This window comes from Xiphophorus couchianus, chromosome 11 (genome assembly GCF_001444195.1).
Source record: "Xiphophorus couchianus chromosome 11, X_couchianus-1.0, whole genome shotgun sequence".
In the NCBI taxonomy this organism is placed as follows: Eukaryota; Metazoa; Chordata; class Actinopteri; order Cyprinodontiformes; family Poeciliidae; genus Xiphophorus; species Xiphophorus couchianus.
This window is the reverse complement of record NC_040238.1, coordinates 17934534-17960605: the sequence shown is the minus strand read 5'-3', so window position 1 is coordinate 17960605 and position 26072 is coordinate 17934534. Positions and strand designations below refer to the sequence as shown.

The window sequence follows — 26072 nt, the reverse complement described above, 5'->3', positions numbered from 1 at the left end:
TCAGACTAGCAGCAGCAGCCATTAGCAAAAATCTGTTGAAACTGCATCTGCTGAGCTCATCATACCAACTACTTGTTCTAAGAACGGTAGTAAATGACTTAATAAAGAAGCATTTTTGTGAGGACATGCTGAAGGCGGCATGTCAGAAAGAGGAGTTTCTTAAAGAGACACGGACCTAATTTCAAGGTGTCAAATTTCTTTCAAGAGACGTTTGATACATACAGCATTTTTAGAACAGAAGGTAACATAGTAACTTGATTGTGGTATAAAATGGCACTATCCCTTGGAAATGCATAACACTACCCCTTTAAAAGCAAAAATAACATCTCAAGGTTATATTGAACGAATGGTTTTTAATATTCTGTTTGCTTCAACTGGTAGGAGGGAAGTGGTACTTGATCGGATTCGCTACCAACAGCAAGTGGTTTATCAACATCAAAAATACAATGAAAATGGGCGTTGCCACACTAGTATCAACTGCAGAGGGAGACGTGGATCTATCATATGCCAGTCGAGGACACCGAGAGAGAAAGCAACATAGAAAATGAATCACAAACGAGTTGCATCTTCTTGCAGCGCCGACGGCTCTTGCTGGAGAAGGAGCAACCGGGCCAAAAAGACTGACATGCCTGGGAAGTTTACATTTGTCAGTGAGCTTAAGTACAATGCACACACCAAAGTAACGCGGTTCTAACAGACACACTGACATCTTGTTGCTTTTGTTAGGTTGGGGCAGTAAGAATGACATAATTGTGGTGGACGTCAAGTATGATGACTACGCACTGGTTTACGACATCAAGACGAAACAAAAGGTCAACAAAATCATCCACCTTTATGGTAAAGACCTCACTAGCAGTGCTACATTTTGTGTCGCCATATCTTTAGTAGATTCATTTTTTGTGACCTTTCCAGGCCGTAGAGATGAAGTCAGTGCCAACGTGAAGGAGAAATTCAAACAACTCGCCTTGGACGCTGGCACTCTGGCTGAAAACATTGTTTTCCTTCCTAAAAACGGTACTTTTAAATCACTGGATCCTGTTTTTGTATCCAACTACATTAAAGTAATGCAAACACTAATCAATTTAATCTCTTTTGCTTTCCACAGCCGAGTGCCCACCTGCTTAATTTCCTCCCCTAGTCATCATGTCGGTGATTCGAGCTGCAGATCATTACCTTTGCTGTGGAAATATTCATCTATCAAAGCTACTGGCTAAAACATCATCTTCAGTTACTTTGCTTTGCAACGACTCTACTGTTCCATTTACCCGAGCATCATAATTGAGTTCTATTAGCAAAATAAAAGAAACAGCTAAAATACTTTGCTTTATTATCTTTTTTTAACAAATACGCAGACGTACATCCATAACAACACAATTCGGATTTCCTTTTTATCAAGTGTTTACATCTACACGCTTTGTACAGATCTGTATACAAAACAATAATTTACGTCCCATAGAAGTCTAGTTACACTTAACTATACAACGAGTTGTAAGTGAAATAAATATAAAAACAGAAATGATCAAAGGTGTTAAAGGATGTAAAAAGCCATAATACGCATACACCACCAGCGCCTGGCATCTGAATGTTGCATCTAAAAAGATATACATTTTCCATTTTCTACTGGCGAAAGTACATCTGTGATGGTGAAAACACAGTTCAGTTCATAGATCCAGATTTGCAGCACCACATACACTGTATGATTCCCAAAATACATTTCACTCAAATCAACTTTGAAATTCACTGGGTTTCTCTCCCTTGTTTGAATTAAAAGATTGAAACACTGAAATTTAGGGCTTAGTCTCCGCTTGATCCGGGCAACTGAGCACATTTACAGACAAGAAACAGAAATATTGGACATAAAGTAAAGCATTGATTGCACAGCGATTCATGTGCATATGTCGACGTTAAATCACAACCATAGAGCGTCCACTTCTTTTACAGGTAAATTGAATGATTGTGGTGGACACAGAATGATTTTTGATACCGTTCTGTTTTTGTTACCACAACAAAACCATTATGTTACATATCGGTGGGATCAAAGCACCAGGAAGCACAACATAGGGGGACTTTTTATGGCCTTCTCCCTTTCATTCACACACACAAACTGAATTTCACAAGTGCTACTTAGAACATGTGGCTAATCCATATCTCTGTTTGGTTAAAAGTATATTTTAAAAGAATGATGCAAACATTTTGAAAATTACACTTCGATTAAGACAAATCATTAGGACCGATTTTGACCGAGAACTGATTGCTACCTGCCAAATCCAAAAATGTGTATCTACAAAAAGACAAACTGCCATGCACACAGTCACCAGCAGGGGACATGCAGTTAAAAAGTGCAAGTCTATGAAGAAGGGGAAGAGGAGGGTGCTAACTCTGTCAGAGACTTAATGGTATGTACATGAGTATACGTCTGCGAAGAAACATAAGGCTGAGGATTAGAAAGAGCAAAAACAACAGATTGGACAAAAGTAGAGCGAACACACCACACAGTTTCTGTGAGTGTGCAAGGACTCAGGTGTGTGATGGGCGTTTCTGATGTTGGTCTTTGTTCTGGCACAGTATTTGGCTCAGTCAGAGTCACTCTGCTTTCACTACGTCCTTGTGGTGACGCATGATATGCTGGTTCTTCTCCGAGGGCCGTCGGAAGCCTTTGGAACAAATCTCGCAGCGGTGTGGGTAGTCCTTTGTGTGAATGGAGATCACGTGCCGCTTAAACCCCGAAGCGTCCCCGGTGCTGTAGTCGCAGTACTGGCACTGGTAAATTCTTTTCTCTTTCTGTCCTTTGCCGATAACAACAGTCACACTGCTGGCTAAGCTGGCCGCACTGACCCTGGCTGGTGGGCCGGACCCACCCGAGCCACTCGGTGCAGACTTTTTAGGGGCCGCAACGGGAGTGTGCGTCTCTGTCCTTTTCGCCTCACTCTTTTCAGGTGAGGCCTGCTGCTCTTTTGTGTGGACAGACAAAATGTGGCGGCTGAGGATGAAGGGGTCTGCGATTTTGAAGTTGCAGTGCCGGCATTGGTGGAGTTTCTTAGTGCGGTGAGACACAGAGTGCTTCTTGAGCTCAGATGGCCGGTGGAAGCCCTTTCCGCACACCGCACATTTGTGTGGATAGTCCTTGGTGTGAACAGATATGATATGGCGTTTCAGGTCACTGGAGTTAGAGCTTTTGTGATCACAGTGGGCACAATGGTGGGTCTTATTCTCCTCGTGAGTCAGTCCGTGTTGCATCAGCTCCTCCTCCTCTGCGAAGGTCTGGAAACAGCGTTCGCACTTGTACGGCATCTCTTTGCTATGCTTAGTCTTGATGTGAGTTTTGAGATTGGAGGAATCTGCCGACTTGTAGTCGCAGTACATACAGGAATAAGGCTTCTCGCCGGTGTGCGTGCGCATGTGTTTCTTCAACTCTGACGGGTGCCGAAAGCCTTTCCCACATTCCACACAGATGTGAGGAAAGCTTTTGCTGTGGACGGCCAACAAGTGTCGATTGAGCAGTCCCTGCTCAGCGGTTTCATAGTCACAAAACTTGCACTTGTGCATCTTAGTGGGTGGAGGAGGTGGCTGGGCTTTGGGCTCCCGGTGGTGGTGCTGCAGCCTGTGGGAGAACAGCGCCCCCTGCTGGTGGAACTCTTTACCGCACATCTCACACTCGAAAGGGGCTTTGCTGCTCAGTGCGTGCACCTCCATGTGATTGTGGAGGCTGGCTTTCTTGTTGGTGGTGAAGTCACAGTCTGTACATTGGTACTTTTTGCGGGTCAGAACGTCCTGGTGGTGATTCTTAGTGTGTCGCTTTAAGAAACCTCTCGACTTGAACTTTTTACCACAGAGCATGCAAGGATAAACTGTCAGCGGCTGGCCGTATGGACCAATGATAATGGCTGGAAAAAAACAGACAAATGACAACATGGTAAATTACTTGTTTGAGAAGAGTCACTTTTTTATTTCATTTTCATAAAACAGTGTTTTTATAAAAGTACTCATACTCCTTTCACATTTTCCATATTTTCACAACCATATTCTTTAATATATTTTGAGTTTTGTGACAAACCAAAACATAAGTTTACAATCCAACTTATGTGGTGTGCTCCCTGTTTCTCATGATTCTGTTTGCTCATTAATATTCTTTAACAAACCTTAGGGGTTTTCGAAGCAGCTCCATTTGTACTGAAGTTCAACTGAACGTGGCAGGACGATTTACTAATTAAGTGACTTTTAAAATACAGTTGTACCTTTTTTCCTCCACGCCACAGTAATGCACTACTTTGTGTTGGTCTATGATACACCACCAAATAAATTACTCTGAGGTTTGTGTTTATATTGTCACTGAATGTGAAAAGTTCAAGGCATATGAATACTTTTGCAGGGCATTGCACACATTTTCTATATACATATTTGAGTAAACAGTTTATTTTCAAAGTCTGATAAGCAACTAAAGAAAATTAATTGCATTTAACTAAGACGCTCCATCAATGTTAAATATCAATTGTAGATGAATAAAATTATATCCCTAAAAGCTAAAAAAAAAATAGAACTGTAAAATAGTGGAATAAGTTCAAGACCTAAGTAATTAAAATAAAAAAATATTTCTTTAAAATGTAGCCAGTTTTATCTTTTCCATGAGTGAAAAAATTGGTTTTGAGTGTGGATATGAAAATTAATATTCGGGTTTTTCCTCCGTACCTGTCTGGACCTGCCGATGTTCTGATCGTCTCTTATTCTTGTTGCGTTGCCTATTGATTTCATCGACCCCGTCTGATTCATCGATGTGCAGCAGTGCACTGGCAGCGCCGTTTCGGTTTTCACAGCCCTCGCTGTCCTCTATACCTGAAGGACCAACAAAACTTCATTTACACAAAGCCAATACTGTGAGCCATGGATAACGTACAATATCCAGTTTTTGTTTTTTGCCAAACAAAAGACAAGAGCAGTGTCCACAAAAACCTCCCCGTTTTTTACTTTCACGGTTCATGCCCAATTGATCCATAAGACTCACCATGATTTCCTTGATTGTGATGAGAATCCCCGACAGACATGTAAACCATCTTCTCTCTGAGTGTTTGGCCTGTAGACTCTGTTAGTGCGACGCTCTCTGCATCTCCATCACTGATGTCGACAGATTCTCCTGTAGAAAGGTATATTGCGTTTGCTAGTTTTGTTTGATGCAAATAATTTTTTTAATGTTTTTTTTTTGTTCTAAATATTGCTCAGACAAAAAAAAAACAAGTTCCTACCCATGTCATCCTCTCCTGAATCCGCCTTGAAGATGTACACTTTTATCACCTCTTGTCCATCTTCGTCCTTCTCCACTTCTTGGTCCTCCACGGCCCCTTCCACAGTTACCTCAGTTCCATCCTCAGAGACCATTTTTCCAGCTTCGTCCACTACGTACATAAATACATAAACATTAATGTAGTATAGCTATTACGTTACAGCCCTAGGCACACCAAAAAAACCATCAACGATTAGAATCAACCAACTTTTCACCGATAATATGTAATTGGAGGGTCAAATACTGAAACATGTATTTTCTTTGTGTTTCAGAAATGAAAATGTTTTTCAGCCTTCAACAAAACACCATGTTCTTGTTTGGAGTTTAAAAGAAAAACAGATAAAGATTTGGGAAATATGCTTTAATGTGTAAATGGGATCAAGTTCGTAATTTCCTGTTAAATTAAAATGTGCAAGGAACCTTGAACTGATTTTTATGGTCATTATTAAAGTTTAATTTATGAATCAATGAAAATAACTTAAGTGGGGATTGATCAAATCTCAAAACAAAAATCAAGATAAAAAACTGAAAGCTGAATCTCTAATAAATGCAAAGCAGAGCAGTAAACTTACAGGATATCATCAGATAATCTCCACAGCCATCTTGGTCGTCATCCTGCTGTTCTGGGTCCAGCCCATCTTCCGGGATGTCTCCCATGGCAACGCCTTCCTCTTCACCCTCTAGAGCCATCACACAGGTTTCTACAGCAACATCTTCATCTTCATCTCCATGCACATACTCAGAAACTACGTCTTCAACTGCATCCTGGATGACGAGCTCTTCTGGGGCAAATCTGTGAACTGCCATGCCTTCACCCTCACCTTCTGATACCAACACAGTCTCTTGAAGCTCCACAACAAACTCCTGCCCACCGGCACAACCGTCATCTGCAAGAAGATAATCATTTAACAGGATAACACCAAGGACCCGAAATTATTATACAAGTTCTAAGGCTACAAGTCAAAGTGGATATGTACATCCTCTACCTAGAAACAACACTCCTAAAATACTTTTAGTCAGAGATGTAAATATAAAAACAAATAAACATGTCTAATTACCCGATCCGTGTATTATTATTTTAGGCTCTTCAGCATGTATTGCAAGCCTTGTGACATCCTCATCCATTGTCCTCGTGCTGCATTTGTTACTGAGGAGCTGAAAGCAGAACATGCAGCAGTTAAAATGCAGCTGGAAAAATAAGTGCAGAAGAGCAATTCTTGTGAAAAAATGTAAAAAATGGTCAACAAATAATTATTACACTGTATTAGGAGTGCCATAAGAAAATCTATATGCCCTAAAGTCTTTTTGCATCTCAGTAGCATTGTAAATGAGTCGCCCAAATTATCAAAATATAAGAGTAAAACCCATCATAAAACCAAAAGTTTTGATTATATTAAGTTTAGAATTATGCGTTACAGTTTAAAAGTTAAAAAAATTAATTGGAACAGGAAAAAACGTTAGGCAGGCATCCAGGGTCAACTGTACCCATTTGACAGATTTTAATGTGACTAGTGTGCGTGTGAACCTCTGTATCAAGTTTTTTTTTTTTTCTCCATACACAACAGGAAAGGAAAACTTTAGATACCCGATGAGGTAAAATGTAAAGCAGAATCTCCATCTTGCATCATCCTCATCAAAAATTGGTTTGATTTATTTAATAAACAATAAATATAAGCATCATGAAAATAAAATATCACAACCCAGTGGGATGAAGGCATCGTCTTTTTGATTTTAGCTGAAACATGTTTGAGAACTTAATACAATATAGTTTACAACAAAGACTGGTCAATTAGCTGTCCTGTTAATAGGGTATTAGGAACAAAAGATAATCCTTTTTTTATATTATCAGTTGACTATAATAAGCTTTTATTGCCATTTTTAACCAATAGGCTGTAAGCATAAAAATGCTGGTACATATTTATATTTGTATCTAACCTATGAAATGCTGTAAAAACTACAACCATGGGCAAATTAAAACACTGACATTTGAAACATTCTCAACAGATTAAATGTTTAGCATGATTGAAAACCACATTTGTTCAGGAGCATCTGAGAAAAATCACTATAGATGAATGGTAGCAGGGCAACCTGTGTCTGCATGTTTTTGGTCTGGACAACAATAGCAAAATTAGGCATCAAAGGCAGAGAGACCATCTAGACCTAAAGTTGCAGCCTACAAATGCTGAACATTCAATATAATGGCCTCCCAAATCTTGCATCTGATAAGTCCTTTGTGATTTTAATGTCAAGCATTTACCATTCAAATATCACTTATGTGTTTACACTGTAAAAAGAAACAAATATGTCACTGCTTTCCTTAGTTATTTTTTAGTAATAAAAAAAGAGTAATTAAGACTTAAGTATTAATTACTCTTAATACTTAAGAGTATTAAGTATTCTTAAGTATACTTAAGAATTCTTAAGTATTTTTAAGTATAGGATTTGGTATCTTTCCAGTGAATGACCATTAAAATGCTGCCACTGTATCTATAAAGTTGGTTCAGGATAAGAAAACATTTGATTCCTGATTTCAGTACCATAAAAAATTGTTTCCAGAAGTTTCTATTGTTAGAAACTTCTGGAATAAAAATAGATACCAAAATATCTCATTGTGGTGTTTAGGAATTTGCTTTTGTCCCAACTGACCTAAAAGATAAAAGATTTGATGTCAGAAAGTGAGGATAGAAAAAATGAGAAGACCTTGTTTCAACTTTATGCTACTTAAATGGTCAAATTTGTGCAAATAGTTTGGTAGCTGCATAATCTAAGTAATAATATTCTGACATACAACAAACTGAGTATTTCCTTCTTAGCTCACCAAGTGCTGTAAGAGAGATTCTAATGGAACATTGTAGAAAAAAAAACTGTACTGTCCACACTGGACCCTTGTATTAATTTGATGTCTACTCGTACATTTAAAGAAAGGAATAAAGTGAAAACATTGAAGACGAACTGAGTAAAACTATCACTCTGATCAGGAATAAACAATTCACATACGTCCACAACTAATCCTTTCGTTCAGGATTAGTTGCCAAAAATTGTTGACATGTAATAGGGCAGTGTCCAACTAAAAAAATCAATGCAAAAGTAATTAACACTTGTCAAAAATACTTTGACATACAGTATATTTGATAAACGTTTATGTATAGATTAGTAAATTGAAACACGGTGTGTCAAATTTGCTTAAAATCAGTTTTTGAACGCATAACACAATTAGAAGAGTGGGTTTAATAATACAGACATCACGTTTCAGTTGCAAAGGTAAGCTTGTAAATGAAACCATAATCTCCACTCTATTTCCCAAGGTAAATTTCACCAAGATGACACTTAAAGCCTTAAGTGTAATGTTTAACACGGGGAAGAAGATGGGATCACATGGGATATAAATCTCCTCAAAGAAGAAAGACGCAGAGATGTAAACAAAAAACGGTGTAACTGAGGTGCCAATTTTTACTGAATGTACCATCCCCCACCTCTAGGTGGGCAAAAAAGGTGACAACGATGCGTGGAGAGCAACACAACAGGGCATCACTCCTCTTTAAAGATGTCAACACTATGTATTAAAACTCACACGAGTGGTTGGATTAACTTTGTTAGTTTCGTGCACAAGTCTAAACCAAACACAAAGCCCTTTGAGATAAATAAAGGCACCATGCCCAACTGACCAATGGAACAATAATAAATGCAAAGTCCGACTGCCACTGAAAAAACTGGTTTAGAAAGAGCTGACAGCATTACATGTGCAATGGCAGAACAAAAACCCCGGAAGAAAATCGGGTTAAGCTCATTGTTCACGGGTATACATCTCTGCAGAGGTCTGCAGCTAGCAAGAGAAGTGCTAAACACACCTTTTCTACAACCACTGTTCAACACACAAGCGTCCGCCATTTTGTTAGCCTTGTGTCTGAGGAATGCTAACTTGAATGTGAATAAAATGACTTACTAACAAAAAGGTTTTGTTAAATATACTTAAATTTAAGTCAATTTTACTCCACAGTTGTAGAACTCTTTATCTATCAAAGACAAAAACGAAAAATTGCGAGTGCAGATACTGAACTTTCGGTGAGCTTGATGGCTAACTAGCCATCTGGCTAACAACATAGGCCTGCTTTACCAATCACGGCCTCAATTAGGCCCGGGCCCCGGGAAGAAGAGGCCCAGCCCTGAGCGGCCTCGCGTTTACATTAAATAATTTAATTAAAATATAAAATGCAAACAAATTCAAACAGCCACAAACGCACTAAGACGAAGACATCGCTCAAGCAAGAGGCGATCCGGGAGCAAAAGAAAGCCGCGTACCAGATTTATGCTGCAGGGATGGCCTCTGTCCGCTCCACGGCTTCCCAGGCCGCCTGGTTCCCCCAGACTCGGGCAGGATTCAGTCGGGAATTTTGTGTGATTTGGGCGGGCCGCGAACGAGCAGAGAAGGAGGGGTGAGGGGGTAGTTTCTGGAACACCGCTGAAAAACGAAGCAGGACGTCTGAAGCCAGACAGTGTCCTGCTACAGCCCCCCGCTTCTCCAGCTCCGAGGCCGCCGTCAGCACGACACGTCACAGCCCGAGAGCGGCAGGAAAATGCGGAAGAGTTGAGGTGGAAATCACCCGAAAGCTACCAAAAAGGCCATGATGTGAAGACCTGTCTGCTGAATTGTGACAAAGCTTTGCGTGGTGTTTCTTCAGTATAAAACCAAAAGTGACTGTAACTTGATTAAAACCATTCTACTTTCACCAAACATCATGGGGCAAACAAGGAACCTAATTTACGTTTCAGTTTTCAGTTTTTAAAGACAAAAATATTGTTTTTAAACTACAGCTGACAGCTTTTAAATAGGAGCACCTATCTCTCACAATGTCTTGTTGGAGTACTCACACACCTTGAACTTTTTCAAAAACATGTTTTATGGGAGGTAAATCTAACAGAACAAAACAAGAGAGCACATAAAGGTGAAATAAAATAAAAAGAGCAAGTGGTTTTATTTTTATTTTTCTCCTCAAAAAGTATATATATATATATATATATATATATATATATATATATATATATACACACGCTTTGAGCTGGTGGTTCTTAGAACTTATTTTAAAAAGTACCACTTCAGTAGATAACAAGCTTTCTTTTGACCGACAATAATGAGAAACATTTTGAAACAGTATTGCAACATTTTATAGTTTTGACATGCATCTTTTTGGCCAAGTCAATCTATATAGGTATGTGCTCTTTTTCATTTGCTTCAGTTGATTTAAGCTTCATCTGTCTCTGTTACATCCTTTCCATCGATTAGTATCACATGACAGACCAGTAGACTCTCATATGGCAGATTTTGGACCTATAATCAAACCAGGGGTACCTGAACATTCCCCTACTTCTGCTAGCCACCATCCCATCAAACTGAACGACTTAGAAAAAAATTATAGGATGGAATAAAATGCAGCACCTCTCTGAAAGCAATATATATACATTCTTAATTTTCTAACCACCAAGCAGGGGGCACCAACTTTCCATTGACTGCAAATAAATTAAAGCATTAGAAAACTTGATCATGTAACAGATTAGTTAATTTTTTAAACCTTGTGCTATGTGCTGTCCTGAGTAACTACCCATTAGTTACTCAGTTAAAGAAATAACATTTCTTTAACTCACAAGTTGTCAAAGTAGGTTCAAAATGTCTCCCTGGTGTTTAGAAATTGACATGTGTTCAGTACAAAATATCCTGTTGTATATTGCTCTTTTTTCCCCCCCAAAGAGTTTTTTATGAAATGGACAAAGCTGCAAAAGTATAATACAATGAAGGTACAAAGTGACTAGCACCTGATTTACAAACATGCACTTTGCTTTGTTAAATGTTTATTTGATTCAGGATTTCTGAAGATCAATGGCAATGCTGAATTAAAATAAAGCAGAAGTCGTCAGCCAAGTAAATACACTATCTGGTTTTAAAAAAATGGCGCTCCATATGTTTGAAAATGTAACATTTTTATTATTTAAAATCTGTTTTATGAACAAAGTTTAAACTGACAAAGTTTGCTGGGGTGGTGGTGGTTGTTTTTCTCCTAAAGTATATTTAATTTACGCTTATTTCTGACAATAGCAAATTATGCACTTAGATTTTCATATTTTATTCATTACCATTTTCAAAACATCACATTTACTGTTACATTTTACAATATAACTCATTTCTAATTAATGAAACCAAAAACCTCCATCACAGATTTAATTTACAAGATAACTGTTAACATTGCATATTAAAATAACATAGATGTTCCTTATTGCATACCAATACTGCACATTTTAATGTATAGGTTACTTTCTATCCACTTATTGTGTTCATAAATCACAAGAATATAACTTCTACACAAGAATATAACTTCAAAGACTGAGTAATTTGTCTTCATAAAGCCTTAAAAAACGGGTTTTACTAGTAAGCAGTTTGTTAATAAGTGTTAATCTGCTTAATTTACAATGTGAATGAGGTAAATGTTGCAAAATCAGATAAGAATCAAAGATACAGAAATATTAAAACTGTCCCACAAACATTGTTATTGACATCCCTAAAATTCTCTATAAGTGATCAGTATGTTTTATTTTGCAGTCATCTTCACCAGGTCCTTCTTTTGGATCTCAAAGAGACGCCAGCCCTCCTCCGAGGACAGGTCAGCGGCGCCCCTTCTCTTGTAGAACTCAATAGACTGCTTGTTGTTTTCTGCTACAATGAAATGCATACTGCTACAGCGGGTCTTTACAAAAATCTGAAGGAAAGATATTTCAGAAAAATGGACGTTAAAAGGCAAGCATATGAGCAGCACTAATACACCCAAAATCAACGTAAATGTTTGACCAGATAAGTTGCAATTACACATAATGTGTCTGTACCTCACTCAGCACCTTCAGGATTTGTGAACCAATGCCAAAGCCTGGTGAAACATTAAACAGGCAGAGCAATTACAACAGTTTTTGCCAATGTTGCAACACAGCTGTAAATTATTACATTTTGCACAACAGCTGAACTATTCAGCAATCTTACCTCGAAACTCCTGCATGACATAGAAATCTTCCAAATAGAGAAGCTTTCCAATCCACGGGTCATATGTGAAGTAGTACATTGCAAAGCCAATCACAGAAAATCCTTGATAAAAGACACTAGAAGTTAAAGGCTTTATTTATAAAATATCTTAAAATATGAGGTAAGATTTTTTTTTTATTTTTTTTTACCTTCTGTGCTCTGATCTTTTGGGACTTCTGCAACCAAGCAATGGTAGAATGGATGATCCCCGAAGCCATCCTCAAGCAGATCTAAGTTGAAGTAGGATATTAGTGTTAAAGGATTCCATAGCAAAAATTGTTTTGCTTATTTACAAATAGAGGTTACTGCTTGTTTGGATAGTAGACTTTGGCATAAATAAGTTAATGCACAGCACCTTTCTCAGTGAGCATCACCTTCTCCTCCATCTCTTCAAATTTAGCAAGTTCCTACAATGCATAAAGATATGAACTGAATTTAAATTTGAACTAGAAAGAACTAGTTGAGAAAGCGGATAAAGTGCCTTACCTTTATGAGTCGCAAGATATCAGATACATCCTTTGGTTCAGCTGACCGTAACACAAAATTGGCCATTTTCTCTTTTTCCCTTTTTTTCCTTTCCTTACCAGTCCTCGAAATGTGAACAAGAGCAAAATTTGTTTCTTCATTCGCTCATTAGGAGTCCCCCCCCCGGCAAAGAATTAGAAAAGCTAGCGCATACAGTTCTGCACCAGCCGCTCCCAGAGTTGTACAGTGGCAGCAGAAGCTTTCCCTTTATGTATCCTCCAAAAAGACACGCCTGATTGTAAATCCACATATTGACGCATATCCTGTTTCTTTTCGATATGAGTCGCTTATCTCTGTTCATCACCGTTTTTCACTTGAGTACTGATCAAAAGAGAAATATTAACCAGCCCTAACAACACATAAGTGCTATAGTGAGCACAGACACACCACCAGACAAACCACAAATCAGAATGAAGATTTTTGCAAATATTTGTCTCTTACAATACTCAATGTGAGGGTTTTCTGAAGGTTGTAATGGGAATATGAACAATTTCCTCTTAGGAAAGTTGCCCAGTAGAGTAAGTTTCTTTTATTGCTTGCAGACAGTTCAAGGTGCACTTGCATTACAAGGTTTGTAATTCATCTGCCAACATTGTTTTGTCCATAATTTATTCTACATTGTTAACAGTTGTTTGGGTCCGAGCTGAGGGAATGCTCCCACATACTGATACTGTAGCTGTTTTATTGTAGGTTTTCTAATTTTCTGTTTTATGGCATTGTCTAACTTACCATTATTCCTAGTGCAAAATGTCATAGTTTGGGTAAAGGTCTTCTTCACGTCTTCAAATTATGAAGAAGGTCTTCAAAATGTGCCGAGTCTAAAGCTACATAGTATGCCATAAGAATATGTAAAAATATTTAAAAATCTCAAAACTATATAGATATCCATATATAATAAATATTCTGACTATAAGATGCTACTTAGTGCAAATAAGAATGTGGCTGTTGCTGGGAAATTTCATTTTGACAGGATTCATTGTCCAGGAAGAATTGTTTAACGGTTACCTAGGTGATGATAAAACCGAGTGAGGAGTTTTCCTCTTAAAAAGGAGGGGAAAAAATTCGCTCCCATCCCAGAAAACTTGTCTGATCAGCCTCACTTTAATACTTGATTAGCTGCTGAAAACAAAAAAAGAGTGATGATGAAATATTAACTACCAGTTATCACCCGTTGGCCAATAAATACACAGCCTGGAATTCATCATAATCTGTATGTGCCCCAACATAATTCTATATTTAGGACATTTTTTATTTTAGTACTAAACAAGCAGTGTTCATATTAATCATATGCCAGTATAGCGTACCAATTCCTTCATTAGTGACTTATGATCATCCATTCAGCAACAAGTACCCCAATTTAGGGGAAAACACAAATGCAACATGTAATCATGAAATCAAATAATGACATAAGGCACCAAAAATTAGGAAAAAAAAGATTTTATTTGAACTTGGTTGGAATTAAAAAGTTTGGGAGGGAAAGCAGAAAAGTTGTTCAGTTCAGTTTGTCAAAATATTTCAGCTTGCCTGAGGGGTCAGGAATGATCTGTGGAGGAAGATATAATTTAATTAATGATTTTTTTTTTCAAATACACCAAGCATCTTTGATCATCAGTTTATGCCAAGAAAAGAAAAATGTTTGAACTTCAGAAACATTCTCTTAAACTGATCAAAATCAGGTTTTCTATGATGCATTTTGTTTCGTAAGACTATTCAGGACAAAGAATCAGTCCAATTCCCAGTCACACTTACAGTGTCGCTGCCTGGCTTCCATCCTGCTGGACACACTGTAGGGAAAAAAAAAAATAAATAAATAAAAAATGCTGAACAAACCCGGTGTCTGTTCAAAAATGGATTTCATTATAGCCAAAAGATAAATAATTTTTCCAAAAGTGAATGAAAAGCACTTTCAGTACCTTCTCCGTGTTTGTCTGTGTACTGGAAGGCCTGGACCAGCCGCAGAGTCTCATCCACTGATCTTCCCACGGGAAGATCATTCATGGTGATCTGCCTCAGGATGCCTTTGCCGTCAATGATAAAAAGACCTCTGACAAAAACATGGACATGTTGGATGAGGTTAGGGCTCACTATGTCAAATACCCACTTTAGTTCTGACTCAAGTCTCAAAATCTAGTCCCTATATCAAAAAAATTGAGAAAATAATAATAATAATAAAAAAAAGGTTCTGCAGCATAAGAAAAAAAATATTCCTTGTATCATATGTTATGGTAATTATTGCAATAATTACGACAAATTATAAAAAGTATTTAAAAGTCAAATAAATAATTTTTATAAATAATAGCAAAGGTCTGATTTGGAAAAGTTCTCCAGAATAAATAAATAATTAACAAAAAAACAACACAAAGCATCAATTTTACATCCTGTTCCAATTTTTTCTTTTGATTGGACGGTTTCACTTCTCCAGCATTATAGAGCAGCATTATTTGAACCATGATGGTGATTTAAAATTTGAATTGCACCTCAGCGTGTGACCCTGGTCCTCCAAGTAGACTCCATAATCTTTTGAAATCTGGTGCGTGAGGTCAGACAGCAGAGGGATTTTCATTGGTCCGAGTCCACCCTGCTTCCTGGGGGTGTTGATCCTGTTCAGAACAGAAAAAGTGAGCAAAACATTTTAGACAAATCATTACTAAAGTTACGGAAGAGCTAGAGTAATCAATATGTAATTATGCTATTTATTGAGTGTGGTTTGCACTTTCTAAGTCTACTGGAAGTGGTTTCCTTACCAAGCTAAATGGGTGAACTGGGAATCCACCGAGCAGGCGACCACCTCAGTATTGATGGCCTGAAATTCATGCACGCGATCGCTGAAAGCAATGATCTCAGTGGGGCAGACGAATGTGCTGCAGTAGAAAAACCATGATGACATATTTTACATGTTTGCACTCCAGGAAAGACAATGTGATTTTACAATAATATATTCAAGACATACGTACAAGTCCAAAGGATAAAAAAAGAAAACAAGATATTTCCCCTTGTAGTCGGATAGCTTTAGCTCCTTGAATTCCCCATCAATGACAGCAGTTCCTTCCCAGTTGGGGGCAGGCTTTGAAACTGAAATAGAAAAAAAAAAATGCACAAAAAAATTATTTTCTTTGAAATGTTCTCCACTTGCATATTCCCATCCTGTATAGGAGACTTGTAAACAACTTCATTTTACAAGTCGTGGCAAATGGCTACATTTTTGACACTAAACTACTGCAGTGGATTTGAACAATCAGTTTATTTTACTGGATTTGATCCAATTACATATTCTTAAGAATTAGCTGTGTTTACTTCCAGAGACGCATCAGATTTTAGATGTCCTACACATTTTTTTTTTATCATATCAGTTTCCATGCTTTGAGACTCAGTTCCTCAAATTTTCCCAGTTTAGACCATTATGGATTGACAGATGATGGCAAACGGGTGGATGGAAAAAACAGATGAACAGATGTGTGGATATAAGTTATTCTTTTTCAAAGTGAGAGAGGGAATAGAGAATAATTAGCCATAACCAATTAACTTTTTTTCCACACTTACACTGACCTTGACAGTACTTCAAGCTCCATTCTTTTCTAAACATCATCATTTCCACAGTAGTGGAAATTATGGACTGACTCTAAGAACCAAAGACTGCCAAATTGAGTACTTATCTAAAAAATAATAAAAACGGGCTTTATGTGTTACATGACATCTAAACATAATTTGAGCCACGGTTTTAAGAACATATTTTCTACGTATACATAGAAATTTTGAACAGCATCTGATGTGGATATGGTTGTGGCACAGTAGTTTGTCTTATTTTATGTTGCATACTCTCCATCCAAGTCATCTTTGCAAGTTTTTTCCTTTATGTTTTTCTGTTGTCCTCAATTTTGGAGAATATACTCTGTGCCTACCAATCAGACTGCCAGTACAGGTTTCCCATGTTTGATATCGGTCTCAAATTACTCACATTCAAAATGAGCAGTATGCCATCAGTAATTGCTAAAGCAAGAATAGAGGACAGGGCTTGCATTAGGGTAAGCCATGGACAGTATGGCAGAGAAGCAAAGCAAACTAAGGATCGTAATCATTAAAAACTAGAACATACGCACTAGCTGCATGTTGCAAGATTTTATGGATAAGTGTGTTGGTGTGCTGCTATTCTGGGTCATGTGTCAGGGGCGGAGAGAGACAAACTATCCAATCAATGTCATACACTGACGTGTCCTACAAAATTGAATCAAAAGCATGGAAATAAAATTGCGTTTCTGGCGTGAAATCTAAATGGAGTTTAAAACCCACGAGGAAACAAAGGGACATAAAGCAACACAATTAAACGCTCATCCGTAGGCTGCGTCAGTGCGCATCTGTTATCTTCTCACACACACAGCAGTGGCTTTCCAACAAGGAACGCATCTAAAAACGCGCACTTTCAGCGTGCAAAACATCGGTTCAATAACCAGTGGGTTTAAAATCAGTCGGACAGGAAGGAACTCACTCTTGGCTTTACTGAGATGCAGGGAATGGTCGGACACGGGCACACGGAAAGCCTCTCCAGGATAGACGTGTCCTCCAGCGTAGTTGTGACACTGGGAGTTCTTCAGGTGAGCGCCTTCCTCTGCAGAAGCGATTGTGTTGGCAAGGAGCAAGGCAGCGCAAAAGGCGCACAGCAGCTCCATTTTTGCACCGGTACTGAAACCAGACTCCATTGTGTCGTCCCCCCGTGTGCACGTAGTTTCAGACTTTCAGCAGGATTGAAGCCTTCTTCCTTATCTTCTTCTTCGTCATTTGGAGATTTCCTGCCGCTGGCGTCCTCATTGCTGCATTACCGCCATCTTCTGGAGCTAATTAAGCTTTCAGATTAATTGTTAGTGGAAATACACGAAGCCACCAGATACATATCCTTGTAGAAGAATTTATTCTGTATGTACTGAAAGGTGCATGGTTTTCAACATTTTTGCAACCTCATTACCTTTATACCCCTAAATAAAACTTTCATCAGAAAAACATTCTTAATTCAACCAATGAAGTGCTTTAAAAGCTTTCAAACCATTGAAGCACAAACTGAAGCTGCCAATGACGTTTATGGCTACAAACATCACTGGTCACACCGCAGTAATGTTTGGAATCGAACCCCTTCATGAAAAGTGTATAAGTGCTCATTTTAACTCTGGAGAAGCTACACAGATGAACAGCTCATGTGGATTATTTTGTTAACAGGATGTTAGTCATGCACGTCACAAATCTAAGACCTTTGCAGAAAGATAGGCAAGAAAACTTAAGATTGCACTTCATACAAGCCATGTAGCAAATGAGATTAAAGGTAATTTTAAAGTACAAATTGCACAAAAAGAAAACAAGCTTAATGTTTTTTTTATTATTTTAGTATGGATCCAGTGTCCATATAGACTCTTCTTGAATTACTTGCTACTCCAAATGTAAGCTTTCCATAAGTAACTGAACAGCAGCCATTTTTAAATTCTAGTTATAATACATCCATACAAGACATTTTGATCTTATAAATAGGCTGCTAGTGTTTAAAAACAGCTGAAAGTTAAAAGTTGTATTTGCTGCTAACAGCTTGTGTAGACATGCAAGCATGTTTACAACAATGTACCATGTATGTTGTCAAATATGTTTGTACTATGTACTGAAACCAAATGGAAATTCTTATGCACCACCTTCTAATAGCTACATCTGGTAAAATAACCATCTTTAGTGAATAACGTAATGTCACAAAAAGCTGCAAGATCAGAAATACTTAACCAAGACTTAAGTCTTCAATTTGGAAAGATGAGTTTATATCGAGGCTGTAAGATTTATTACTACTATAAATACACATTCAGTGGAATTTTGACTCCCAGAATTTTGGATATATACGACATACTTTACATCCACAATCAATTTCTCTCTAAAAATCACTGAAAAGCTACAACAAATGTAAAGGTCAGGCACATAATTAGCTGGGTCAGGCACATACAGATACAAGAAACCTCTGCACTTCTTATTTAATGTGGCATTTTTAATGGAAACATACTGGTTGAATCAAACCTTTTGAGGTATTTTTGTCATGAAAGGTCCGAAATGTCTGGGTACAAACTGCCTGAGGAAACACTATCATTTACAGTCAAGGAGAAAAGAGTTCAAAGACATGCAGCTGGGTTTGACACGAAGAGTGAGATTTATTGCACCTCAACAATGTCCAGAGCGTAACAACAAAAAGGTAAATATGGAATACACTATCCATACTCCCATGGGGGAAACAGAATTTCAAGAGCTTAGCGCTCAAGAAAAAAACACTTTTAAATACAGAAGCTTAAGAAAAGCATCATAGGTACTTATTTGAAGTGCTAAATTCATAGATGGGAACTTCAAATAATTCATCGGGACTGGCAATTTGAAATATATTGCTCATATGGCTCACAGTCAAAATATCTTAAAAGTATAAATACATGTTTCAGTGAGAATGTGGCAACGATGTGAACCAAATGCACTTCAGATTACCCATCTCCCAACTGTTTTGTGTTTCACCATATTCATTTTAATTTTAATGACAGAAACAGTCTAATCCAAGTATCAAGAATGAAAAAGTTGATTTGAAAAGGGTAAAAAAACAAAAAAAAAAACAAAAAAACCCACTCACCATTAGTGAATAAGAGTGATAAATAAGTCCAGATGTTTTAGCTGTGTTTGAATGGAAACCCCATACAGATTAGAGTGGTGAAATAAGAACAAACTTGAAAGTTGAACCAATTAATGTCAGTTTAACTCTGAGAACATGTTTGTTCTCATCGTTTAAAAGTGGCAAAAAAAATAATGGTTAAAGCTCTGGATATGATGCGCTATGTGAGTTCACATACTGCACTCAAATATGGTGCATCATGTGAAGTGTGTTCACATAACAGTATGGGGACTTGAGTTACAGTAGAACTGACAAAGCAACTCAGACTTTAGCTGAGAGACTTCAGTTTGGCCCACGGGTTGGTGCCGCGCACCTCAACCGGTGGATTGTTGGAGAAGATGTGGTTGCACAGCTCCTCTAGGGGGGGTTCGGGATCCGTGGTGGCAAACTGAGCTGCATCTTCGATTTCCTTCCTCACTTCCACATCGATCTCCTACAGATGTAACACAGACAAAACAAAAGCTTAGTGGCAACCAACACGTACAGAGCAGCTACTCGAGCAATGACAATCGTCTATGCAGCTACATGAAAAAAAACAATTCTGTAAAATTTTTTTAACAAATAAAATCTGATACAAACTTGTTCAACTTCAAAGTATTTGCTACCTTAAGCTCCTCCACGCTGGCCATGTTGTTGCTGAGAAGGCGGTCCTTCAACAGGGAGATGGGGTCACTCTTACTGCGGACCTCCTGGATCTCTTCACGTGTGCGGTAGCTAGAGGAGCAGAGATTGGTGCAGGGACGTTGCAGGGATTGACTACAGTAATCACATTTGTACACTCTATCCAAATGTAAGGATTTGAAAAAAAAAACAGAACATGGTTTCCTGCAACATATAGCAGCTAATGAATCATATTTCGACCTGTTGTGCAAAATCTGTACTTCCTGTGTACCAATGTTGCAGGATCCAAATTAGAATTAGAACGATTTTATCTCTGATTTTCTATTATTCTACAGAGGTTAATCAGCAACAGCCAATAGCAGGATTAGTTTCTCAGTTTCTCCCCGGGTGTTGTTATTGAAAGGACACTACAGAGGGAGGGAAAGTATATGAAGACTACTGAAAACAAGCCAGAAGCAAGAAGGGCAGCAGCACAGAGAACATGACATTTAACATTTTCATATTAGTAGCAAGAAAAGCAAAACAGCTGAGGTGCTGTGATCAAGTACCTGACACCAGGGTCGCTCATACTGTGTCCATGGTAACGGTATGTCTGTAGTTCCATGAGTATTGGACCCTGATGAACAGTAGTAAATGTTTAGCATAAAAAAACAGCAGCAGTAATAACTTTTAAGGCATATTATTAAGACTAACCTTCCCAGACCGGCAGTGATCAGCTGCAAATCTAGTTGCTTCCCGAACACACAGAATATCCATACCGTCAACCTAGGAGGCAAAAAGATAATTTTAATAAATCATTATAAGCTCTTCTGAAAGAATCTATGCTTGCAACAAATAGTCATTACAAGTTGGATAAGATTAGGCCTAAAATCCCAAATTGTAGACCAGTTTTTAACCACACTACTCACTTTATTTACTTTTAAGGTAGGTTATTCCAGACAACCTGTAGTAATAAAATCTCAATAGCGAATGAATTATTTGTACTGCTATCTTAGCAATGCTGAAAATTAAACTTACTAAGTTGACATTAAATCATAATTTCAGTTTTTACAATAACTGAGCAACTCAGATCTATTTTTTTATTTTAAAAAATTCCCAGTTGACATCTGCACCGTTATTTTAATATTCACATATCAGTATTAACCCAAATATAAATATTTTTTTAAAAAGTGTGATATCAACTATATACCTTTTTTCTAAGCAAAATAGTATCAGCTATTCCTTTTACGGCTAAACTTGTACAATTGATCTGCAGCTTTAGGCAACATTATCAGAATATTTACTGAATTTTGCAAACGTCAGCAGGGCCTCATCAAAAATCCTGCTACCAGAGTTGTGACCAACAACAGGAAATGGATCGTATTACTGCACTTGCTCCCTGTTTGTAAAAGAACATAATTCAAATTCTTATTGATGGTGTATGGGGCACTGAACATTATTGTTGTTGGCCAGGTATCAAACTCCTCAGATCAGATTTCTGTCAGAAATAAAAACATTACTCTTTAAACATGTTTTTCCATAAGAGTTAATCATTTATCAGTTCATTCCAAATTTTCTAATTTAAAATTGGATTGTAACTTTATGTGATACTTAAATTTTTCACTATTGTTCAGAAAATGTATGCGTCTTTACTTATTTATGGTGTTTTCCTGTAAAACTCTTTGAAATACTCTGTATATAGGAGGGTACAGAAATACGCTGGCCTTGCCTTTTAAACCTCCCCAAAAATAATATTATAGTGATCCATGCTCTGTTGAATTATGCTGGCAAAAAAAGATTTAAGTAGGTAAGTAAAAATCTGTACCCTGAGACCAGGAATAAACTCTCCCCTCTTGAAGTAGTCGGTGCTGGCTGCGGCTCGCTCCACTGATGTCCCCATTCCGTACCTGTTGTTCTCACAGATAAAGATAACAGGCAATTTCCAAAGAGCTGCCATGTTGTAGGTTTCAAAGATTTGACCCTGAAACACACACAAGAAAATATTTTTTATGTTTCTTGCTCACTTAAGAAACCCGGAAAAAATATAGTCTGATTGATTTTACATGACTAATTTTCATATTAAATGTTTAAATGTTTCTCAGAAAACATTCAGAAAAATAACGTGAGGCTAGAGTCAGATATTTAGATCCACTTAATACATTTTAAAACAGGAATTTGCTGAATAACTTTGAATTTCCTGTGTTCTGAAAATTGTTAAGGGACAAAAGTACATATACACGTTCAAAAATATGCATAAAGGACAGTGATATTTGTTTAAAAGTACCTTCTAAAATTGTATCTTAAAACAATTTTTGCAGCCATCAACCAGTTTTTAATCTGCTTTTAAAAATCATTGACGTTATATTTTAAGCATTTGTTCCTCTCGAGAGAAGAAACAGACCAAAATTAAAAGACGTTTGTATTTTTGTAAACCTTTGACGGAAAATATATATACTATTGATCACACAGCATTTTTTCATCCTGTAAAGCAGGTGATAAATGCTACGGTGAAAAAAAAAAAAAAGCTTTTGAGAGTAACTGCTTCAAATTCTTACAACTCAAGATGTAAAATGTCAGAGATTAGTGACTCATACCTGGTTGGCAGCACCATCACCATACAAACAGACACAAAGCTCATCTGTGTCCTTATATTTGCAGGCGAGCGCCACACCTGCACCCAGAGGAACCTGAAGAAACAGATACACCTAAGTTAAAGTTATCATTAACATGTAGAATAAAGATTTTTCTGATTTCTTTTTAGTTCTCTCCCAAAACTAGTAACAAATTACTCAGCGTGCGAGAAAATAAAAGGTTACCCATTGAGACATCACACACGTTGTCTAAGAGTTCAGCAACTTACCTGGGCACCGACAATTCCATTTCCTCCATAGAAATGTTTACAATACATATGCATAGAGCCTCCCTTGCCCTTTGCAATACCGCCTCTTCTGCCTGCATATAAAAAATAAACAGACATCAAGAACAAGGCAGGGAGTTGTTATCTATAGTTCAAGCATTTCACAATTAAACATGGGCAAACACAGGTGATCCTGTAACCTGGGCTGACCTGCTAGTGCCGCAGTATGACAGCATGTATTTACAGTGCAGACATCAAAGCTGCAGATGATTACACCATTATCACACCGCTTCACAGCACAGCAGACCACAGAAGCTCATCTCTTATGCAACCTAGGTTTTAGACTGTCACTAGTTTGACAAATGTATCCGGTCTGCTTTACAGAAAGTTAGATTTCTATCTTGTTGCAGCTTCTGCTTTCACTATAGTTGTGGGATTTATTTTCTCGTCAATATCAACGGATAGATCTGTCCTGTGTGATGTTCACACAAAAACTATTTAAATTGTCTTTATAAACATTTCCAACAGATGCTGAAATAAATAACTTTTACACTATAATCTAGTGTCGAGTGCTAAATCTATGCAGGAACTTAATCCATCTTGAGATGAATCAGTTGGCACTGCAGACTCACCAGTGAGTTCAGCCATGATCTCCTTGACGGTTCCTCCCCTTGTTAAAGTGTAGCCGTGTGCACGGTATGCTGTGATCAGGTGGTCTTTTAGATTAATTGATGCCTCGATACCAACAGCACAAGCTTCCTGCACATGGAAAGCAGACAAATTCACATATATAGACACATACCTTACCCTAACAATTTCTTACAGCTTCTAGTGAAAAGCATAAATTACTCCTGAATAATACAGTGAATCTGTGTATTTGCACTGTATGGACTGGTGCAAACAAGCTAAGAAGCGTTATATTCACCTGGCCATCATATAAATGACAGAACCCTCTGATGATCTTCTGCTTGTACAGCTGGTCGGCCTTCAGCTCCATCCGCCTCATAGTCTGCATGGTGCGGTAGTACTGCAGACCCTCGTCCCGTGTCATAACCACCTGAGTTGCAGGGGCCTCGTCCAGCTTGAAGACGTCACATTTCTTGAAATAAAAAACAAATAAGTGAGAAATCTAAATATGCATTGAACAATTTAATAGAGTGTATAACATAGTGCTTTTGTTGTCTGGTAACAAACAAACTTGGAAAAACTGGTGAACTGAGTGGAGTAGATCAACTTAACAGTACACAAAATTATCATCAACTAGCAATATTCTTGTTTTTCTATATGTTTATTAGGACTGTAATACATGTTCTGAAACAATTATAGGATAAATATTATTTTACTGTTGGAGAGGATCTCAACAGCCTAATCTCAATGACCAAAGCTTTGGGAACCAGGGGTTAGTTTCTGAAACATACCTTTACTTCAAACGTTGCCTGGGTTGTGAAGTCCGAATAGGTCCGTGCTGACACGACAGCTGCAGCTCCCTATCGTAGGGCCAGAGAACACAACAGGTTTAAAAATCAGCAAATGTTTCGTAACTTTCTCACATCACTCAAAATAAAATCAATTCCACTGTCAGTAACTGTCGGTGTTACTAAGAGATACCAGATATTCTTAAAAATTACGATTTAAAACGCCCTCCCCCTGAAATTGTACCTCATCAAAAATTAGACACATTTATGTTTAATTTTAAATGATTCCTTTTTTAAAATGAATAATGTTTGTAGAATCGATGTATTTGTTTAGTCAGAATAGTCTGTTTCAAACTATTTAAATACTGCATCGCAATAACAGGTGTGGCCTTTTTGGATGAACAATGGCTACAAGTAAATTAGTTGCATTAATTTCTACTCACTAATAAAAGACAGAAATGTTGCTTGTTGGACGTTCCAGAGTGATGTCTATTTTATTCCTTTTTTTCTAGAACAAAAGTTTTTGTAATTGTGGATCATAACTTTCAGCAGGTTTCAAGCTGATCTAAAGTTAAGTAAAAATGAAAAACAATAATGTATGCTAATAAAACGTTATAGATAATCCTATTCTCACTTAACATTCTTCCAGTTCAGATTTTTGCCAAGATTTCTAATAAAGCCACTATTCTAGATGAACGTCAATCTATAAACAAACTAATTTTATTTTATTCTACTAAAATGCAAGTCTGAAAGTTCTTATAGTGCACACTAAAGCATAACTTCTTGATTTGTGAAACAGCTAAGCTACCTGTGAAGTTGTTGTGTTTTTTTTTTTCCGGTTTACAACAGACAGCAACAGAAACGGTAACGTTTGTGCTTGACTATACATTAAACACAAAGTCAAGGCACACAAAGCTAAATAATTGAGTCTATGTTGGTCAAAGCGCTGAGAAATACAATTATTGTGGATATGTTTGCAGGAGTTAGCTTCGTTAGCCAGACCTGCTACCAGCACCGGCCTCACAAGGTCAGAAAACAGCTGACAGATTATATAGGGTAAACACCGCGCGATTTCAATGGCAAGGCAGATTAGCCAGAGCCTAACTGGGACACAACATGGGTTTAAAAAATAGTTTAGCTTACATTTCTCTGAGCGCAGGCCCTCAGTACATTGGAGATATTGGTCAGCATCTTTCCCTCCACAGAGACTACACAGCTCAGTTCAACACGTAGCCTACCCGTCCTTCTACCCAACTAAGGCCCTGTCCTTCCGGGGCCGCTTGCTCCGCCCACTCTTCTTCTTCTACTACTTTTTCTTTATACCTCAATACCGAGAACTAAGCGCTACCGCCACTACAGTATCACATCGGCAATCGCAATGGCAATCCATCCATCCATTTTCTGTTCACCCTTGTCCCTAATGGGCTCCAGCTACGTTCCGGGCGAGAGGCGGGGTACGCCCTGGACAGGTCGCCAGTCTGTCGCAGGGCAACACAGAGACATACAGGACAAACAACCATGCACACACACACTCACACCTAGGGAGAATTTAGAGAAACCAATTGACCTGACAGTCATGTTTTTGGACTGTGGGAGGAACTCCATGCAGAAAGACCCCGGCCGGGAATCGAACCCAGGACCTTCTTGCTGCAAGGCAACAGTGCTACCAACTG

At 37.9% G+C, this 26072-nt stretch overlaps 5 protein-coding genes across 5 annotated transcripts; 1 reads left to right on the top strand and 4 right to left on the bottom strand.

The window, feature by feature from the left end:
• Nucleotides 1-323: 323 nt before the first annotated feature.
• LOC114153257 (lipocalin-like) lies at nt 324-1857 on the top strand (the record flags this gene model as incomplete). Its single annotated transcript, XM_028031655.1, has 4 exons — nt 324-510; nt 561-650; nt 727-837; nt 913-1857. Coding segments are annotated over 4 exons (690 nt in total), but the record flags the coding sequence as incomplete, so codon positions are not given.
• On the bottom strand, nt 1311-9897 carry LOC114153244 (zinc finger X-chromosomal protein). The gene is made up of 7 exons (XM_028031641.1): nt 9575-9897; nt 6334-6430; nt 5848-6162; nt 5238-5387; nt 5000-5128; nt 4687-4830; nt 1311-3884 (listed from the first exon to the last, which is right to left on the bottom strand). Exons 2-7 carry the CDS (start codon nt 6398-6400, stop codon nt 2584-2586), a joined length of 2106 nt encoding a protein of 701 aa, XP_027887442.1. The 5' UTR covers nt 6401-6430; nt 9575-9897; the 3' UTR covers nt 1311-2583.
• Nucleotides 9898-11229: 1332 nt separating this feature from the next.
• On the bottom strand, nt 11230-13064 carry LOC114153124 (diamine acetyltransferase 1-like). Its single transcript, XM_028031462.1, has 6 exons — nt 12822-13064; nt 12691-12742; nt 12485-12565; nt 12297-12398; nt 12146-12186; nt 11230-12021 (listed from the first exon to the last, which is right to left on the bottom strand). Exons 1-6 carry the CDS (start codon nt 12885-12887, stop codon nt 11854-11856), a joined length of 510 nt encoding a protein of 169 aa, XP_027887263.1. The 5' UTR covers nt 12888-13064; the 3' UTR covers nt 11230-11853.
• A 1217-nt stretch (nt 13065-14281) lies between these two features.
• prdx4 (peroxiredoxin 4) lies at nt 14282-17637 on the bottom strand. The gene is made up of 7 exons (XM_028031461.1): nt 17344-17637; nt 15815-15932; nt 15605-15721; nt 15338-15460; nt 14774-14904; nt 14610-14644; nt 14282-14403 (listed from the first exon to the last, which is right to left on the bottom strand). Exons 1-7 carry the CDS (start codon nt 17552-17554, stop codon nt 14353-14355), a joined length of 786 nt encoding a protein of 261 aa, XP_027887262.1. The 5' UTR covers nt 17555-17637; the 3' UTR covers nt 14282-14352.
• Nucleotides 17638-19003: 1366 nt separating this feature from the next.
• Nucleotides 19004-25704, bottom strand: pdha1a (pyruvate dehydrogenase E1 subunit alpha 1a). The gene is made up of 11 exons (XM_028031459.1): nt 25543-25704; nt 24403-24471; nt 23910-24083; nt 23617-23743; nt 22988-23079; nt 22722-22814; nt 21953-22108; nt 20842-20913; nt 20697-20764; nt 20133-20241; nt 19004-19960 (listed from the first exon to the last, which is right to left on the bottom strand). The coding sequence occupies exons 1-11, from the start codon at nt 25588-25590 to the stop codon at nt 19796-19798; spliced, it is 1173 nt and encodes a 390-aa protein (XP_027887260.1). The 5' UTR covers nt 25591-25704; the 3' UTR covers nt 19004-19795.
• Between the last annotated feature and the right edge of the window lie 368 nt (nt 25705-26072).

Excerpts from the sequence above, each read along its gene's own strand:
- prdx4 (XM_028031461.1), bottom strand. The coding sequence starts at position 17,554 with ATGGAGTCTGGTTTCAGTACCGGTGCAAAAATGGAGCTGCTGTGCGCC. Across the intron at positions 15,461-15,604 it reads CAGTTCACCCATTTAGCTTG|GATCAACACCCCCAGGAAGC; the intron begins GTAAGGAAACCA and ends TGTTCTGAACAG. Across the intron at positions 14,645-14,773 it reads CACAGACAAACACGGAGAAG|TGTGTCCAGCAGGATGGAAG; the intron begins GTACTGAAAGTG and ends TTTTCCCTACAG.
- LOC114153124 (XM_028031462.1), bottom strand. The coding sequence starts at position 12,887 with ATGGCCAATTTTGTGTTACGGTCAGCTGAACCAAAGGATGTATCTGAT. Across the intron at positions 12,743-12,821 it reads ATATCTTGCGACTCATAAAG|GAACTTGCTAAATTTGAAGA; the intron begins GTAAGGCACTTT and ends TATGCATTGTAG. Across the intron at positions 12,022-12,145 it reads TCCTGAAGGTGCTGAGTGAG|ATTTTTGTAAAGACCCGCTG; the intron begins GTACAGACACAT and ends TCTTTCCTTCAG.
- pdha1a (XM_028031459.1), bottom strand. The coding sequence starts at position 25,590 with ATGCTGACCAATATCTCCAATGTACTGAGGGCCTGCGCTCAGAGAAAT. Across the intron at positions 23,744-23,909 it reads GTCATTTATATGATGGCCAG|GAAGCTTGTGCTGTTGGTAT; the intron begins GTGAATATAACG and ends TTCCATGTGCAG. Across the intron at positions 19,961-20,132 it reads CCAGCGTGGAGGAGCTTAAG|GAGATCGATGTGGAAGTGAG; the intron begins GTAGCAAATACT and ends TTACATCTGTAG.
- LOC114153244 (XM_028031641.1), bottom strand. The coding sequence starts at position 6,400 with ATGGATGAGGATGTCACAAGGCTTGCAATACATGCTGAAGAGCCTAAA. Across the intron at positions 6,163-6,333 it reads AATAATAATACACGGATCGG|ATGACGGTTGTGCCGGTGGG; the intron begins GTAATTAGACAT and ends ATCTTCTTGCAG. Across the intron at positions 5,388-5,847 it reads AGATTATCTGATGATATCCT|TGGACGAAGCTGGAAAAATG; the intron begins GTAAGTTTACTG and ends TTATGTACGTAG.